Below are 19,236 nucleotides of genomic sequence, written 5' to 3'. Positions count from 1 at the left end.
AAGATGCTAAAAGACCCGAAGTATGTGACGTTTGCGTTTCAACGGAGGATAAAAGCTTGTATGCACGGAGCAAGCGGAGCACACAGGTGAAATAAATGCAGCAAACAATCCAGATGAGATCCTGTTCCTGTGAAACATCTCAGCAGTTTATTGACTGTAAAAAAAAGAAGAGCATAGTGTTTGGCATGACAACAAAAAACAACCCATGGTTCTGACGCTGAAGATGTTCGCTCACAGAATCTGCCTCGACGTGAGACGGAGAGACGAAGAGCTCCTCCGACTCTGTAAGACTGAAGAGAGAATACAGCTTCAGCTCGTCTCCAACCGTTGGTGTTTGCTCGTGGCACGTTTCTGCACAGTCAAGAGTAAGTGGGGGGGGGGGGGGGGGGATGACTTCTCGTGTTAGTAGTGGTGCGTGATAATGGTTCCAGTACTTTAACGACACAGAGTTTCATTCTTCGGCCTCAAAGCAGCAAACATCTGGACCGAATGTCAAGTTTCTCTTTCACTTTTCAAACTGGAAACCAAAAGGCTTTCGCTCATGAGTATATTTAAGGATCAGCATCATCAAAGTATCGATTGTTAGCCCCATGGATTATACCATAGCGTTTCATCGGTTGAGCAATTAAGACAGATCTCCTTCCACAGGGCAGTCTGAAGGGAGTGGGGGTTCAACAAATTAAATGGAGCATGCTACTGAATATTGTACTAGTACTGTTGATGCTTAATACATATATATCAAATACATTTTACTTTCAAATTGGAGCAAAATCCTTTTTTAATATATTTTTAGCAGCAGCTTTTTTGTCCATCACTTTAATTATAATTCAACTACTTGAATTGATTGCTAACGACTATTTGAAATGTATTAAAAGACACTATGTAAGGCGTCCTTACATTGCAGCTAACCCAGTACGTAAACACACAGCAAACCAAATGTGTTTTATACAATCGTCATTTCTAGCCCTTTGATGATTTTGCTTTCATAAAAATCGGTGAAAATGCAAACGTCTTTTACACATTGGTCTCAAATGTGTTGTATTTCTCAATAACTGATTTGAGAAACTTGACACCCTGTCCAGACATTTCACTGACTTGTGTGCGATGACTGAGCCAAGACCAACAGAACCAGCTGTCGTGTTTGGTCAAATAAAACTCTGACATCTGTTAAAAGATGTTTGATGACATGTTGCGTGACGCTGTAATACTGATTCTGCTCCGATGGGAAAACAAAGACAAAAAACCAGCAGATAAAAGGGCACATTTCCACCCCCCCCCCACCCCCCGTCAGTGTACAGTTCAGATTAAAGGCCTCATCGTTGGACATTCATTGGGTCGTACCATCTGATCGAGCGAGCAAGAAAAGGGGGGTTTGTGGAGCGATGTAGCAAAAAGTGGACAGCTTAAAGCACTGGAGTGCAACAAGACAGATGCATTAGCGTCCGTTAGTCCGTCATTCAAAGCGCGCACTCACTCGGTTCGACGTGAATAATCAGAAACCGCAATAAAGTCGGCGAATTGTAACTTCCTGCCGAAAGGATTTGCTCAATTATGTGAAAAAAAGCGCGAAAACAAACAATCTGCTGAAGCTAAAGGATTAGCTGTGGCGCTACGCTAAGTCCCGGCAGTATGTACATCTGAAATACACGTCGGTGTTTATAGATAGCTCTCTAATATATTAATGTACAAAATATAGAATCTTAAAATATCTGATAGGGTTTGGTGTTCTGAAGTTAAAATACAAAATGTCGAAGAATTTGACAAAAAGCTCTTCTTTGACATCGTCTTTGTGTTTCCTGTGTGGTGATACCGTGGCTTGTGAATTTAAACGAGAAGCTTTCTGCTAACACTGCGGAGCGTTCTCCGCGACTTCCCATCCGTCAGACACACTTTTCTCCGATAGCACCCAGCTGTACTTTAGTTCCTGATCAGATATTGGTAAAAGGACGGGTCGAGCTGCGGTGCTGAGTGTCCACACTTTGGACCACGATAACATGGACACAATGTGTTTTAACATACAGAACATAAAAGCATACACAATAACACCGTCTGTGTTCGACATGTTTTCAGCAGGTGGAAAGGCAGAGAGAGAGAGAGAGAGAGAGAGAGAGAGAGAGAGAGAGAGAGAGAGAGAGAGAGAGAGAGAGAGAGAGAGAGAGAGAGAGAGAGAGAGAGAGAGGAAGTGGCATGTGTGTCCCAAACCCGTCTGTAAAATGGGAAAGCGAAGAGGAATGTTCTTCGGTGGCTCTGATTGGACATTGGACATCTTTGGTCTCAATGGCAGACTCAGGCGAGCTCGGCCTCTTTTCGAAGAGTCTCCTGCGCTGGCTTTGAGCCTCGGGAGGATTTCCCTCGTCCGTTCCTCAGCAGGTTTTTGAGAATCGGCGCTTTGTTTAGTCTCAGTCCGCCATAGCCTGCAGGAGGCGGGGTTATCGCCTGACCCCAGTGTGTCTGTCTGTCACTCAGCAGAGGTTAACTGCACGGGGGTCCGCTGGTGAGGAAGTAGGTCATCATCTCCCCTTTGCCCTTCACCGTGACCAGCCCTCTGTACTCCAGGGTGTAGTTGTAGGAGCTCAGCACCTGGTACATGTCCGCCGTCACCTGGGGACACAAGAGGGCAAAGGAACTTTTTTATGTTTGTTATTCTAATTTTTTAATTGACGTTTTTCATATAGAACAGTGAAATACTGGCGGGACGCTGCATCAGCAAATCCCTCTCCCCCTGGGTCCTGCCACTGACATTACAACAAAAATGTAATTCAATTCAAATAAATAAATATATAGATTAATTAAAAAGTCCATCCGCAATGGAAAAATAAAAAGTGTGAGATTCTTGGTTAACTTTGAAATTAAATAAAGTCTCGATAGGCTATTGGATTCGGTATTCATTTGGGGGTTAGTTTACATTAAAGCTTAATCTGCATTAAAATTACAATATTACCAGGCTTGTCGAGTAATGGATTACATGTAAAATATTTACGTAATCAGTGTGGGGGAAAGTTCTGGAGCAACGGAGAGTTGGGACTCAGAGAGGCACGAGGAGAGCTGGAGCTTTGACGGCAAACACTGACGGTTTATTTGGAGTTACGGAGAATTGACAAAACACGAGGTGTGTCACGAGTTGACACAGCGGTTGCAAATCAATTCTGAAGAACTCTTTCTGCAGCTCGAGGTTTTAACTAGTTCTGAGTGTAATAATCAACATTCCTCATCAGCGAGACCCTGGACCTGAATCTAACTAGAGCTGTCGTCCGTAGGAAAGAACGTGCGCCAGGGAACGACCTCATGGCGGCTTGTGCTCGGTCACAGACTGGCAACAATGCGCCCAAGCTGCTCCTCCTTAAGAGAGATAGCAGCAGAACCCCAGGCCGTAGAGCTGCCGTGGGAACGGAGACCGTGAGAGGGGGAGGTGATGATCTGAGGGGGAGGTGATGATCTGGGTCGAAGGTTGAATACCTGAGCAAATGATTCCCTAATCAGGACACAACAGATGATTCAGATGACTGAATCTTACCAAGAACCCAGATGTAGGCAGGAAGTATAGATGTACAAACATTCAGTGGTGCAAGTGTTAAATGACTTATATCAAAACAAAGTAAACTGTTATAAAATCTATTAATAAGTCAAGGACACAACAGTAAGGGAAAGGTTTTTATCATTGTTATGCTTTTGTTCAGCACCTGAAGATTCCCAGTCTGCATGTGTCTGGTGATTACGCCCCGTCTACACTGCAGGCCCCGTCTACACTGCAGGCCCCGTCTACACTGCAGGCCCCGTCTACACTACAGGCCCCGTCTACACTACAGGCCCCGTCTTCACTACAGGCCCCGTCTACACTACAGGCCCCGTCTACACTGCAGGCCCCGTCTACACTACAGGCCCCGTCTACACTGCAGGCCCCGTCTACACTACAGGCCCCGTCTACACTACAGGCCCCGTCTACACTACAGGCCCCGTCTACACTGCAGGCCCCGTCTACACTGCAGGCCCCGTCTACACTGCAGGCCCCGTCTACACTGCAGGCCCCGTCTACACTACAGGCCCCGTCTTCACTACAGGCCCCGTCTACACTACAGGCCCCGTCTACACTGCAGGCCCCGTCTTCACTACAGGCCCCGTCTACACTACAGGCCCCGTCTACACTACAGGCCCCGTCTTCACTACAGGCCCCGTCTTTCAACGCTTCGCCCATTCATTTTAATGGGGTGACGCAGAAGATTTTGAATCTTCGCCGAACTGCATTGTGGGGAGCATGGCATGGCTTTGCAAGCATCGTGAGCATCAAAAGTTGAGCAATGTTCAACTTTTGATGCTCCCGATGCTTTCGAAGCTGGCATCAGCCAATCAAATCCCGTTTATGCAAATCCCGCCAGTACAAGCGCTAGCCAATCAAACCGCGTGCAAGCTGGGAGAGCCAGATTCATTTCCTCATATTCCAAACGAGAAATTACGGTAGCAAATCACCCGGTTCTTTACGACCAGAACTATTAACGGGATACAAACCGGAGGAACCAGGCATGGAGGGAGGTGGCAGAGACAGTGGGGGAAACTGGTAGGTTTTCGCCTGTTTGGGGATTTTATATCCAGTTTACTTCGTTTTAACATTGCTGTTGCTTTGCATGCCGGGGGCGGGCGGGAGATTCCTGATTGGTTGTTGGGCGCGTGAAATCGCCAAGCCTCAGACACGCCCAGCTTCAAGATTTCTTGATGCAGATTTGACCCGAAGACAACAGGAGGGGTAAAGTGTTAGGTCCATGTTTTGCCTCCAAAGAGCTTCACATTGGGCACGTCATGCCTGCTGAGCTAAATGATTTACAGTAACATTGTATTATTGGTTAAAAACGTGTTGATTTCTGCTTCAACATGTTCTGGTGGTTGAAGAACATGAATGACTAACTGTATAGAAGCCCCTTGGAGCACTGATTGTCTCGGCTTGTTCGCATGTGAATACTGAATGCTATCACCCACCAATGGAGAATATGATTTACATGTCCAGTGTGTGTCCTGCTCATGAGAAAGCAGCCGTGCGTATTTGCTCCTGCGTTCAGTCAATGGTTTTCAGAAGGAGGCGGCTGGGATGAAATGAAACGTTTCCATCTGCGTCCGAAGCAGCTTGGAGTTATTCGGCTTTAATGATTTCACATCTGATCGAGCAAAACCAACACGGCCATTTTGAATGAACATTTTCATGAACCGGAGGAGCCTTTTCTCACATCCTTCCGCGGCCATGTCTGAAGGGCAGGTTTGCAGAGCTCACGCACATTAGATGAATTTGTCATCTTTGCCCAAATTAGCTTGATGCTAATTACAAGATGGCAAACCCTGCAGCAGTCCTGAGCTCTGCACATACTGCTTTAATGACTACATGTAGTCTTAATACTCTGTCTTTCCATAACTAGTAATACTGTGCTGGGATTGTTCCGGTGTCTTTAATGTGTTTGACTTCAGACGAGAAAAGGATGTGACCAATTCATATTGAGGGCTGCTGGTGGAGGTCGATTCTGAGTGACATTTTAATATGTCGAATGGGCTTTATTGACTCAAAACTATCAGTATTATTATCCATCCATCTTCTCCCGCTTACCCGTGGTCGGGTCGCGGGGTAGCAGTTCCAGCAGAGAGCCCCAAACCTTCTTTCCCCTCATCAACCAGCTCTGACTGGGGGGTCCCAAGGCGCTCCCAGGCCAGCGAAGAGATATAATCCCTCCACCTGGTCCTAGGTCTACCCCTTGGTCTCTTCCCAGCTGGACGTGCCTGGAACACCTCCCTAGGGAGGCGCCCAGGTGGCATCCTAACTAGGTGCCCGAACCACCTCAACTGGCTCCTTTCGACGCGAAGGAGGAGCGGCTCAACTCCGAGTCCCTCCCTGATGACCGAACTTCTCCCCTTACCCCTAAGGGAGACACCAGCCACCCTGCGGAGAAAACCCATCTCGACCGCTTGCATCCGCGATCTCGTTCTTTGGGTCATGACCCGTCCTTCATGACCGTAGGTGAGGGTAGGAACGAAAACGGCCCGATAGACAGAGAGCTTTGCCTTCTGGCTCAGATCCCTTCTCGTCACACGGTGCGGTAAAGCGACTGCAGTACCGCTCCCGCTGCTCCGGTTCTCCGGCCCATCTCACGCTCCATTGTTCCCTCACTCGAGAACAAGACCCCGAGATACTTGAACTCCTTCACTTGGGGTAAGGACTCATTCCCTACTTGGAGTGCACAGTATTATTATTATATATATGAAAGCAGGCTGAAGTAGCTCAGTGTTGACTGTCTGTAACTAAATGGGTCTTTCATTTATCAAAAGGTCAGCATAATGTGGGTTGGAAAAGTGCATGAATCTTTAAGTCTCTATGTTTACAAGTCAAACCAAACAGAAACCAGTCCCAAGATCACGGGAACAGTCACATGGGAATATCTTGAAGGTCTCTATCTAGCATGTTGCTTCCCTGTTGCCTTTCAAAAGTAAAGTCATCTAAAAACATCTGATTTTGTTATTGTTATTTGTTCTATGCCCTACATATATGTTGGAGGAAGCTGTGACCTACGTTCTTCATTTCCATATCCACACTGTAGCGAATGTGAAAAGGACAATAAAGCTTTGAATTGAATAGAATTTGATAAAAGCATATTTTTACTTGTATTTGATATCTCTGAAATGAGTGTTCAAAATGAGACTTCACCTGGATCCTCTCCGGTACCCCGGTGCTGTCCATGCGGCTCGCCACGTTCACCGTGTTTCCCCAGATATCGTATTGAGGCTTCCTCGCCCCGATCACCCCGGCAACCACAGGGCCGATGTTGAGACCTGAGAGAGGAAATGAAAATACAATGAACAGATAAAAGACGAGACACGGTACGTCAAGAAACCAGCTGGACTCGGATGTGTGAACGAATAATGTGAGAATATATTCTACAAGTGTTTAAATTGAGTGTTTAAGTCCCCAAAAGAAGTATGTCATTTATAAAGGCTGGGTGATCTGAAGATAAAAACAAATACACATATTTTTGACTAAATACTTTGGTAACGATATTGACGGCTTGACCGATGAGGCTTTTCAAAATATGAAGACACTGATTATTTAAAGAAATCGTCGTCAGTGACGTGGATTAAGGATTTAGTCGGGAAAGGCAAGTCAATGAAAGGCTACCAGTCTAGTGAAGCCCATAAGTCACATCCTTTAAGCCAGGGGTCGGCAACCCGCGGCTCCCTCGAGCTTAGACATAAATAAGAAGGAAATAAAATAAAAGTATTTGTAGGACTATTTATATTTTATTGCACGGTTGAAGATGTTTCGTATCTTGTATTTTGAGGTGATACTGGGACGTGTGAATAAAAAACAAAACGGTTTTAATTAGGTCGACTGAAATATGCGTCACATCCTGCCGCGGTTGTCAAAGCCGCCGCAGCCTTTACGTATTGGAGGAAGAGGAAGACAGATCTTCAGTCACAGTTCAATCAGTTAACTCTTTTAGGGTGCAGCGATAGGTTTGATTTATTTTAGAGTGGGTCCATTGTAATAGTATTTTTTTTTTCCTTCAAATGTGCAGAGCACTCCCAAAGGGCTGTGTTGATTTATTTTAAAGTAGGCCGGTGTATTTTTTTTATTCTCCTTGTTTCTTATTAGAGGTTAACAGTTTTCTATAATGTAATAAATAATAAATGTTGTGTATGATATAACAATAAATACATCTTCTTGATAAGCGATCAAATATGTTTTGCGGCTGCAGACAAAACAAATAGTTAGAAAAGGCGGCAAAATGGCTCTTTTGGTCAAAAAGGCGAACTGCATCTTTTAAACCAGGAAAGACAACACTTCAAAATCACAGACAATAGCTAGGTTGAATACTCGATTCTGATTGGTCAATTTGAACATTCCAGAGTTCCGCATGTCTTTCGCTGTCGCTGCTAACATGCCGCTGTAACGAGAACATTTGATACATTGGGATCAATAAAGTATATCTTTAACAACAAACCAGCTGGATAATATTTTTACTTTGGAAACAGAGTTTAAATAGAGTTTTTTAATCTCATAATAAAGGCGAGGCGACATGAAGATAGTCTTTGATATGGTGAGTGAAGTCGGAGGTTTATATGATGTGTGACTCACCCTGAAGGGCTCACTGTGGAATACATATTGCCTCGCCTTAGCTGGATATCGGTTTGTAAGTAAGCTAGTCGGTCGTTCACTTGTTTGTGTTTCCTCTGGCCTCAGCTCCTTCCCTCCTTCAGCGGCTCACCTATTTTCATCTTGAAGTTGTTGAAGGAGTGCTCGTTGATGTACTTCATCTGGTCCATCAGCCTCATGGCGTAGTCTGCCAGCGCGCGGATGTGCGAGCGGCCGACTTTATCGTAGGTGGAGTCGTTGAGGCCGGAGGCCGCCATGTAGGTGGAGCCGATGGTCTTTATCTTCTCCAGCTGACGGAACTGGTCCTCACTGATGATCTGGGGACAGGAGGGGGACAGCCAAGGGTCAAAGGTCACCTCGTATGCAACATCTACATCAACATGTGTCCCCTCTTCTCCATGTCTCTTCTACATCAACATGTGTCCCCTCTTCTTCATGTCTCTTCTACATCAACACGTGTCCCCTCTTCTTCATGTCTCTTCTACATCAACATGTGTCCCCTCTTCTTCATGTCTCTTCTACATCAACACGTGTCCCCTCTTCTTCATGTCTCCTCTACATCAACATGTGTCTCCTCTTCTTCATGTCTCTTCTACATCAACATGTGTCCCCTCTCCTTCATGTCTCTTCTACATCAACATGTGTCCCCTCTTCTTCATGTCTCTTCTACATCAGCATGTGTCCCCTCTTCTCCATGTCTCTTCTACATCAACATGTGTCCCCTCTTCTTCATGTCTCTTCTACATCAACATGTGTCCCCTCTTCTTCATGTCTCTTCTACATCAACATGTGTCCCCTCTTCTTCATGTCTCCTCTACATCAACATGTGTCCCCTCTTCTTCATGTCTCTTCTACATCAACCTGTGTCCCCTCTTCTTCATGTCTCTTCTACATCAACATGTGTCCCCTCTTCTTCATGTCTCTTCTACATCAACATGTGTCCCCTCTTCTTCATGTCTCTTCTACATCAACATGTGTCCCCTCTTCTTCATGTCTCTTCTACATCAACATGTGTCCCCTCTTCTCCATGTCTCTTCTACATCAACATGTGTCCCCTCTTCTTCATGTCTCTTCTACATCAACATGTGTCCCCTCTTCTTCATGTCTCCTCTACATCAACATGTGTCCCCTCTTCTTCATGTCTCTTCTACATCAACCTGTGTCCCCTCTTCTTCATGTCTCTTCTACATCAACATGTGTCCCCTCTTCTTCATGTCTCTTCTACATCAACATGTGTCCCCTCTTCTTCATGTCTCTTCTACATCAGCATGTGTCCCCTCTTCTCCATGTCTCTTCTACATCAACATGTGTCCCCTCTTCTTCATGTCTCTTCTACATCAACATGTGTCCCCTCTTCTTCACGTCTCTTCTACATCAACATGTGTCCCCTCTTCTTCATGTCTCTTCTACATCAACATGTGTCCCCTCTTCTTCATGTCTCTTCTACATCAACATGTGTCCCCTCTTCTTCATGTCTCTTCTACATCAACATGTGTCCACACACACACACACACACACACACACACACACACACACACACACACACACACACGCTCATAAGTGTCCATCTCACCTCGTCGAAGTCTGCGATGATCTCGTTGAGCAGCCGCAGACACTCCACGCCCTCGTTGTTGCCCTCCAGCTCCACGTAGAACTCGGAGAAGTTGCTGATGGAGGCGAACATGACGGCCACGCACTCACAGGACTGGTAGTAGAGCTCGTCGTTCCTCCGCTCGCGCTGCAGGAAGTGAGCCGCCACGTCTTTGGGCAGGATGTTGTGGAGCAGACGCCTGTTGTACGCCTGCAGCTCCTCCATCTCCTCCTTCTCCTCCGTGGCCTGTTCGGAGGAAATGCATTCAATACATTGTTTTCAAATGTAGAACAAGCATGCACGGCGTCCAGAGGTCGAACCCGAGGGATCCGTCCTGTCGCCATGACAACATGTTAATTACTCAGTGCCATACTGTCTACTGATAACTTGGACATGCATTCAGATAGTTTAACATGATAATAGGATGCACTCTTTATGAGGGCGCTGCACTTACTATGGGGGGGGGTAAGAACATCCAGACGTATGGATATATGCTGTGGCAATAAAGTATTGATACATCTATTATCAATCTCTAAATATATTAAAATATTAATATTACAAATAAAAAAAACTTTGAAGTAATAAATACAAGTAGGAAAAAAGGAAAGAAGATATATAAAAAAGCAACATGGTGCAAATCTCACACACACACACACACACACACACACACACACACACACACACACACACACACACACACACACACACACACACACACACACACACACACACACACACACACACACACACACACACACGCGCACACACACACACTCTCTCTCTGACCTGCAGCTTCCACAGGAAGTCGAGTCTGGCCGTGGACTCCACCTGCTGAGCGTGAAGATAGAGAGCGAGGACGAAGACTGTGATGACCACCGGGGTCATGATCTTCAGAGGAACCTTGGAGTACATCATGCAGCTGGATATGAGGCACACACACACACACACACACACACACACACACACACACACACACACACACACACACACACACACACACACACACACACACACACACACACACACACACACACACACACACACACACACACACACACACACACACACACACACACACACACACGAGATGTTTTATGCGTAAGTGCAACTCAACAGACAGGTGCTAAGTGATTCTGTAGGGGTGTTGAGACGTTGCTAGGACACTGGGACACCAGCTGCCCTCTAAACGGTGGCTCGTTAGCGCTGGCATCGGCTGCCAGCAGGTCGTCAGGTGGCATTGGAGCCAGCACAGGGACAACGATGCTGTTAGCTCAATCAGACCTCAGAGGATGCTTGGGAGCCATCAGTCTCACCTTGTTATATTCATGTGCTCGCTGTGGGGGGGGCAGAGAGAAGAGACGATCAGTGAGGCACACATCGAGAGGCTAGACATTTTAAAACACCAAGCTTCTTTGACCATGTTCAGTTGATTGTGGATGTCTCCATGTTGTCTTGTTGTCTTCATGTTGTCTTGTTGTCTTCATGTTGTCTTCATGTTGTCTTGTGTCCGTCTTGCTTTAACTGTGTGGGTTATCTGTCGTTAACTTTTTAACTAACCCTTTTGTATTCGCTGGAATCGTGCATCTGCCCTTACACGTGGTGCATACTTGCTCGTGTGCTTAAGCCTCAACCTTTAAACAGAACTAATATTTGTATTATTACTGATATTATTATTGTTGTCATTATTAGTATTTTTTGTAACTATTATTATTTATTGCTTTACTTTCATTATAGTGTTTTGTTCTGTAATATTATTGGACATATTATTTATTATTATTGCATTTTTTTGTACTATTATTTTAATTTGATGTTTTGTATTTCTTGTATTATTCTTTAACTTTTATTGTATTTTTTAGTTTTGTAATATTATTGAATATATTATTGGTATTATAAATATTATTTGTACTATTATTGAAATGGTTTGTTTTCTATCATTATTCATATTTTGTATTATTATTACAATAATAATTATTTTTATAAATTCTGTTAAAATATGAAACCCAACAGCCGTTAAAACCACACACACGCCTGCAGTGACAAACGTACACGATGGTGACGGTGTTGGCCATCACCAGCAGGTCCTGGTTGTCGAACAGGCTGACTTTGGGAACCTCCAGGACCAGCAGGTAGAGCAGCTCGATGAAGAGCATGAGGAAGAGCTTCCCGATGCTGCTGATCTGCAGGAACACGGAGCAGGCCAGCAGGCTGAGCAGCACGCAGCAGGAGAAGTACTGACGGAGAGAAGAGAGGGCGTGAGGAAGGAAGGATGCCGTTATGTAGATATTTTATTATCGCGCTTTAGACTGAAACACCGGCACGAACTTACTGTCACACAACAAGTAAGGATGTGTGTTTGGGAGATGATTTCTTTGTGGCAACAACTTCTTGGCGATGAATGTGATACCGGTGGAAAGCCTGTTTGGTAGCTTTCCAATGGTGAGGTGGCAGAGCTGAGTGTGTGTGCTCCCATCACACATGGGACACATCTCCTCTGCTAGGGCCACACTTTGCAACGGTATAAGATGTATTGCTAAAAAGCATTGTTACAGCATAGAAAGCATCTACCAAACACACATACCAGACAGATCACCCATTCTAGCCTCTATTTCACTTCCTGTTTCTAAAGTGCTGATTTTGGGATAAAGCTTTAAAAAAAAAAGAATTGATAAAAGAAAAAGGAGGGGGCTGAGCTCATGCGGGACCCGGCAGCTACTGTCTAAACTAAATGCTCTACTGTCTAAACTAAATGCTCTACTGTCTAAACTAAATGCTCTACTGTCTAAACGAAATGCTCTACCGTCTAAACTAAATGCTCTACCGTCTAAACGAAATGCTCTACTGTCTAAACTAAATGCTCTACTGTCTAAACTAAATGCTCTACTGTCTAAACGAAATGCTCTACCGTCTAAACTAAATGCTCTACCGTCTAAACGAAATGCTCTACTGTCTAAACTAAATGCTCTACTGTCTAAACTAAATGCTCTACTGTCTAAACGAAATGCTCTACTGTCTAAACTAAATGCTCTACCGTCTAAACTAAATGCTCTACTGTCTAAACGAAATGCTCTACCGTCTAAACTAAATGCTCTACTGTCTAAACGAAATGCTCTACCGTCTAAACGAAATGCTCTACCGTCTAAACTAAATGCTCTACTGTCTAAACTAAATGCTCTACTGTCTAAACGAAATGCTCTACCGTCTAAACGAAATGCTCTACCGTCTAAACTAAATGCTCTACTGTCTAAACGAAATGCTCTACCGTCTAAACTAAATGCTGCCGTGATGAAACTCCATATCATGGATTATCAAGGATCTGAAACAGTCTGGAGCTCAAAGGCTTTCTCTCTTGCTGGTTATACCACAAGGTGAGTTCCTTTCTACTTCCTGCTTCTTCACACACATGCTCTCCAGTACAGGTTAGCTCTGAGTGCTAGCGATGCTAATGTGAACACCGACCATATTACGTCCAAAACAGTCGGGCATTGTTTCTGATAGCAGCTTTCTGATTGGGCCGTGGGTCCACATTTCAGATATTACGTCATATCGGACGCAAATCTGGATCAGCTCCGTAGTTCCCCGTTTTTAGAGATTTGGGTACGGAGGAAAAGAGAGAGGGTTTTATTTTCTGACGCTGCGTGAGTTCCCCGACACACCGGGGACACATGTTGATGTATACAAGACATCAACATGTGCATTTTGCACGATAGGTCCCCTTTAAGTATATAAGACTATTCTTGGTGCTCTTCCTCCTTCTCTAAGGATCTACATAAACCGAAAATGCACAGGATCTTATCGACTTGTTTCTTCTAACTGTCCCAAAGGTCCGGACTGAACTGGGGAAGTTCGGTTACGCTGCTCCTGAGGCTCGGAACCAGCTGCAAATTGAGCTGGTCTCTTTAAACAAACTCAAAGCAACTCCCAATAACCTTGAAGCGACTCTACGACCTTGAGGCAAACCGCTGTGGCTGTAAATGCTTTGGCTGACTTGTTGTATGACTGTGTGTTTTAAAATGGTCTGTAACTGTGCGGTTACCATTCTTGGGCCAGGACTCTCTGGAAAAAGAGATGTTTCCTATCCTGGTTAAATAAAGGTAAAATAAAATAAATCCAATTGATATTCTGTGACACTCGGTTCTGCTGATGGAGTCACATCCAGACGTATTATAATAAAGACGCCATGTTCACCACTTAACTGTTCATTCAGACCTCGCTGCCAAATGTTAACATTTACACCTGAAACCACCCTCACTTAGCATCCATTATATCATCTGTCTGAAGCATTGACGTCTTAAAGTGTCCAATTAAAGCTGCTCCGCGGTGACGGATTGAGCAATTGTGTCCTTTTTATTGCAATGACGTATCTTCTGAAAATCAATAAGAAGACTATCACTTTACAGTTCAGTTCCTCGCCTCATGTTCACACCGTAACACAACATTTACCCTCATTTCACTTATTAATAAGGCTGCATCCTACAGCTAGCACTCCTAAAGGAAGCATGCTTAATGTCTGTTCATTTCCAACAGATACACTTGATCAGTCAGTCACAACACGTGACGTTGATATTTTGTCCAATAACCCTGCTTTGTGAAATGTACAGTCTTTTGCATTCTGCCAACCATAACGTACAACCGCTGATGGGGCGGAGCCTGCGAGCTGGTTCAGGAAGTCACCTCGAGCACCAATGATACATTAACACGTGACGCGTCCCTCTTACAACCAACCAAACACATTCTCCTAAACATGCCGCTCTATTGAAGCTGCCAGGTCTTCCTGCCTCGCTATGTTGCTGCTGCTGCGTTCATGTTGCTGCTGCTTGCCTGCCCCCCCACCACCCCAGCTTCCACCCCAGCTTACTTACTTACTTACCCAGAAGTACTCAGATCTTGTACTTGAGTAAAAGTAGAAGTACTCAGATCTTGCACTTGAGTAAAAGTAGAAGTACTCAGATCTTGCACTTGAGTAGAAGTAGAATTACTCTGATCTTGTACTTGAGTAAAAGTAGAAGTACTCAGATCTTGAACTTGAGTAAAAGTAGAAGTACTCAGATCTTGTACTTGAGTAAAAGTAGAGGTACTCAGATCTTGTACTTGAGTAAAAGTAGAGGTACTCAGATCTTGTACTTGAGTAAAAGTAGAAGTACTCAGATCTTGAACTTGAGTAAAAGTAGAAGTACTCAGATCTTGTACTTGAGTAAAAGTAGAGGTACTCAGATCTTGTACTTGAGTAAAAGTAAAAGTATTCAGATCTTGTACTTGAGTAAAAGTAGAGGTACTCAGATCTTGTACTTGAGTAAAAGTAAAAGTATTCAGATCTTGTACTTGAGTAAAAGTAGAAGTACTCAGATCTTGAACTTGAGTAAAAGTAGAAGTACTCAGATCTTGTACTTGAGTAAAAGTAGAAGTACTCAGATCGTGTACTTGAGTAAAGTACCAGAGTGGAGGAATACTCTGTTACAGTAAAAGTCCTGCATTCAAAATGTTACTCAAGCAAAAGCAGAAAAGGCTTTGAAATATGGCATCTAAATAAACTCTAAAAGTAGTCATTATGCAGATGTGTTAAACACAAACTACCTCTGAATTGTCGTGGAGAAGAAGTACAAAGTAGCATAAAATGGAAATGCTCAAAATTGTAAATCTACTTAGTTATTTTACACAACTGGGCTTTGAAGGTGTCCGCAAATAACCCCATGCCCACACAGATAACAAGGGAGTACCTCAGGGAAGTGTTCTATTGCACTATTTTCCCGCCGGAAATTACGGCCCCGCCCACTTTTGGGGGAAAACAACGCTGCCATTTGAACGGCGGTAAAAACAAATCCTGAAGTGTTTTGCCAATCCGATCAGAAATGTTTGAAAACCGTGGATTTTCTGATCTTCAAAGAGATTACGATGGCCAGTCAGACAAACAATTACCGTACTTTTCGGACTATAAGCCGCGACTTTTTTCCTCATTTTGTTTGTACAGCTAACGGCCACTAGGGAACCTCCTAAATCTATGGATTTTACAGGTAAAATTAACCACCTTTAACGCTATGGGCTCTAGGACCGGTCCGCGCCCGCCACCTCTAAGCGGCGGGCTCCAGCAGGAAAAGCTGGAGGCCGGAAAAGAGTGAGACAGGTAGCGCGCCAAAGTAAAAGTGGAACCGAGAGACAGAACGAGAGCAAGACAGACGGACAGTTTAGCTGCTGCGGCTTACATGCAGGTGCGCTTTATAGTCCAACAAGTACGGTAATTCAAATATTTGAAATCGACAATCGGTCTCGATATATGGTCAAAATAAAATCAGTAGGCGAGGCTGTAATTCCTCCAGCTTAAAACAAATCCAGAGTTCAGTGTTTCTGGACTTCCTCTAAGAAGAAAGGACAGTAAAAGAAGAGCCCCGTGGCTTCAGGCTTGATCGCCCAAAAGTGGGCGGGGCCGTAAAGTGACGTAGATGTTACTCTCATCTATGGAAATCGACTGCTATATTTAACCATATCCGATCGTCGATTTCCAACGATTTCATGTCACTGTTTGCCTGTCTGGCCACCGGGCTCTCTGAAGATCCAAAGATCCACGGTTTTCTTACATTTCTGATCGGATTGGCAAACACTTCAGAATTTGTATTGACCGCCGTTCAACTGACAGCGTTGTTTCCCCCCAAAAGTGGGCGGAGCCGTACTTTTTTCCCGGAAGTGACGCATTTGTTACTCTCATGTATACTGTATGTGTTGCACTGCTGGAGGAGCCTGCGACCTCATTTTTTCATGTCCATATCTACACTGTAGCTATGTACACATGACAATACAGCCTTGCACTTGAAACAGAGGACAAGGAGGTCTTGTACCTCAGGGAAGCTGCAGATGAGGACGTCTTCTCCCAAGGACATGTGCTGGACGTCCAGGCTGTAGTTGAGCAGGTGAGCGTGGCAGGCGTTCACCGCGGAGAGATGGATGTTCAGCTCGTCCTGGATGTAGCTGCGCAGGTCCAGGCTGCTGCAGGTGAACTGAAGCAGGCACAAGAGGAGACATGTGCAGTTGTTTTTAGGCCCGTGGCCCCCTATGATACTGTCTGTCATCAATATATCACAGGCCTCAGATATATCCAGAGCCTGTCTCTGATTGGCTGAAACACCAAACAGATCATTGCAGCATTACCCATAATCCCCTCTGTTTCAGCCCTGTTTCCAAAGTGCTGATTCTCTGTCTGTGACTTTACACATGTTGATGTAGAAGAGACATGAAGAAGAGGGGACACATGTTGATGTAGAAGAGACATGAGGAAGAGGGGACACATGTTGATGTAGAAGAGACATGGAGAAGAGGGGACACATGTTGATGTAGAAGAGACATGAAGAAGAGGGGACACATGTTGATGTAGAAGAGACATGAAGAAGAGGGGACACATGTTGATGTAGAAGAGACATGAAGAAGAGGGGACACATGTTGATGTAGAAGAGACATGAAGAAGAGGGGACACATGTTGATGTAGAAGAGACATGAAGAAGAGGGGACACGTGTTGATGTAGAAGAGACATGAAGAAGAGGGGACACATGTTGATGTGGAAGAGACATGAAGAAGAGGGGACACATGTTGATGTAGAAGAGACATGGAGAAGAGGGGACACATGTTGATGTAGAAGAGACATGAAGAAGAGGGGACATGTGTTGATGTAGAAGAGACATGAAGAAGAGGGGACACATGTTGATGTGGAAGAGACATGAAGAAGAGGGGACACATGTTGATGTAGAAGAGACATGGAGAAGAGGGGACACATGTTGATGTAGAAGAGACATGAAGAAGAGGGGACACATGTTGATGTAGAAGAGACATGAAGAAGAGGGGACACATGTTGATGTAGAAGAGACATGAAGAAGTCTTAACTTAATGGTCTTAACTTACAATATTGATGAAGGCAGAAAGAAAGACGATGATGATGGTGAAGACGCCCACCAGGGTGCTGTTCAGTCTGGACTGCACAATCCTCTTCGAGAGCGTCTGCAGAGGGACGGGGAACAGCTGAGAGCAGGGGGGGGGGCGGGAGAGAGAGAAGGAAGGATAAGATACAAATTAAAACATGTATTGCATTACTGCCATTATCTAGAATCAACCAGAGGACACGCACCCCGAAGCAGCAGTACACGGTGGAGACGAACATGACGGCGGTGAGGATGACGAGGCCGGTGGTGAAGAAGCCGATCATCAGACTGGAGCTGCACACAGGGAGAATGTCCTTCGATACGTGTATTTATTATGCATTTCATGGTGTAGTATTTCAAAGAGATGACTCACGATGGCACGATGACGATCTGGATGAAGCAGATGAAGAGGAAGACGAGGGACGCGCAGGCAACGTACGCCCCGAACCTAGAGTCCACCTGTTTGGAGTACTGAGGAGGGGACAAGCGGCGGGGGGGGGGGATTTTAACATTTAAGCATCTATGTATTTCAAACGTGTCCCTCTGAAAGCAAAGCCCATTTGTCTGGGCGGTGTTGGGTTTGGTTGAGATATAGACTTGCGTGTCGTCAGCATAGCAGTGAAAGTGGATGCCATGGTGACGGAGGATTGTGCCTAGTGGGAGGAGGTAAATGATGAATAGGAGTGGACCCAATACTGACCCCTGGGGGACACCCAGTGAAACAGGAGAACACCCTGACCTGTGGTTCCCCAGCTGGACAAACTGTTGTCTGTTGGTAAGGTAGGAGGAGAACCAGGAGAGTGCAACACCAGTGATCCCAATGTCAGCCAAGCGGTCCAGGAGTAGTGGGTGGGAGATTGTGTCGAAGGCAGCGGTGAGGTCGAGGAGGATGAGGATGGTGAGCAGTCCAGAGTCAGCTGCACGGAGGAGGTCGTTGGTGATTTTAACCAGAGCTGTTTCGGTACTGTGCATTGAGCGGAAACCAGATTGGAAGGGTTCATGGAGGTTGTTTGAGTCGAGGTGGGACTGGAGTTGAGCGGCAACCACCCTTTCAAGGGTTTTTGAAATGAAGGGAAGGTTGGAGATGGGCCTGTAGTGGTTAAGGTCAGCATTGGGTTTTTTGAGGGTGGGTGTGATTGCAGCCATTTTGAGGGTGGGGGGTACAGTTCCAGAAATGAGGGAGGAGTTAATTATTTTTGTGATCATGGGGCAAATGGATGGCAGACAGGCTTTGATGAGGGTAGTGGGGAGGGGATCAAGCTGGCAGGTGGTGCATTTGGCTTTGCAGATGAGCTTGGAGATGGTGGCTTCTGATGCTGGAGTGAAGTTGGAGAGGGTGCTGGTGGCTGGTTGGACCGTGGTGACCATCCAGAGTGGGTCCGTTGAGGGGGCGCCTAATGAGGCCAGCTGTAGGTGGATGTTGCTTACTTTGGAGCTGAAAAATTGCAGAAAGTCAGTGCAGCGTTCAGGGGAGATATTAGGAGGGAGGGTTCTGGGGGGCTGAAGTAGGTGGCTAACTGTTGAGAAAAGGGCTCTCGTGTTACCGGTGCCAGTGTGGATGAGGTTGGAGTAGTAGGTGGATTTGGCAGTGGAGAGGGCGTTCTTGTAGTGATGTAGGTGATCA

At 45.2% G+C, this 19,236-nt stretch overlaps 1 protein-coding gene across 1 annotated transcript in view; it reads right to left on the bottom strand.

The window, feature by feature from the left end:
• Nucleotides 1-377: 377 nt before the first annotated feature.
• The window catches only part of adcy5 (adenylate cyclase 5), a 123,320-nt gene continuing 104,461 nt past the window's right edge, over nt 378-19,236 (bottom strand). The window contains exons 11-21 of the mRNA XM_034110218.2: nt 17,986-18,083; nt 17,819-17,906; nt 17,596-17,712; nt 16,541-16,699; nt 11,760-11,944; nt 11,027-11,047; nt 10,500-10,632; nt 9,696-9,959; nt 8,235-8,439; nt 6,677-6,801; nt 378-2,601 (exon numbers count right to left, since the gene is read on the bottom strand). Of these exons, the coding sequence (XP_033966109.1) occupies nt 2,473-2,601; nt 6,677-6,801; nt 8,235-8,439; nt 9,696-9,959; nt 10,500-10,632; nt 11,027-11,047; nt 11,760-11,944; nt 16,541-16,699; nt 17,596-17,712; nt 17,819-17,906; nt 17,986-18,083 (1,524 nt within the window). The 3' untranslated portion in view covers nt 378-2,472. The remainder of the gene's footprint in view (nt 2,602-6,676; nt 6,802-8,234; nt 8,440-9,695; nt 9,960-10,499; nt 10,633-11,026; nt 11,048-11,759; nt 11,945-16,540; nt 16,700-17,595; nt 17,713-17,818; nt 17,907-17,985; nt 18,084-19,236) is intronic.

This window comes from Pseudochaenichthys georgianus, chromosome 21 (genome assembly GCF_902827115.2).
Source record: "Pseudochaenichthys georgianus chromosome 21, fPseGeo1.2, whole genome shotgun sequence".
Taxonomy (NCBI): Eukaryota; Metazoa; Chordata; class Actinopteri; order Perciformes; family Channichthyidae; genus Pseudochaenichthys; species Pseudochaenichthys georgianus.
The sequence above is the reverse complement of the archived record's forward strand: the minus strand, read 5'-3'. Positions and strand labels throughout refer to the sequence as shown.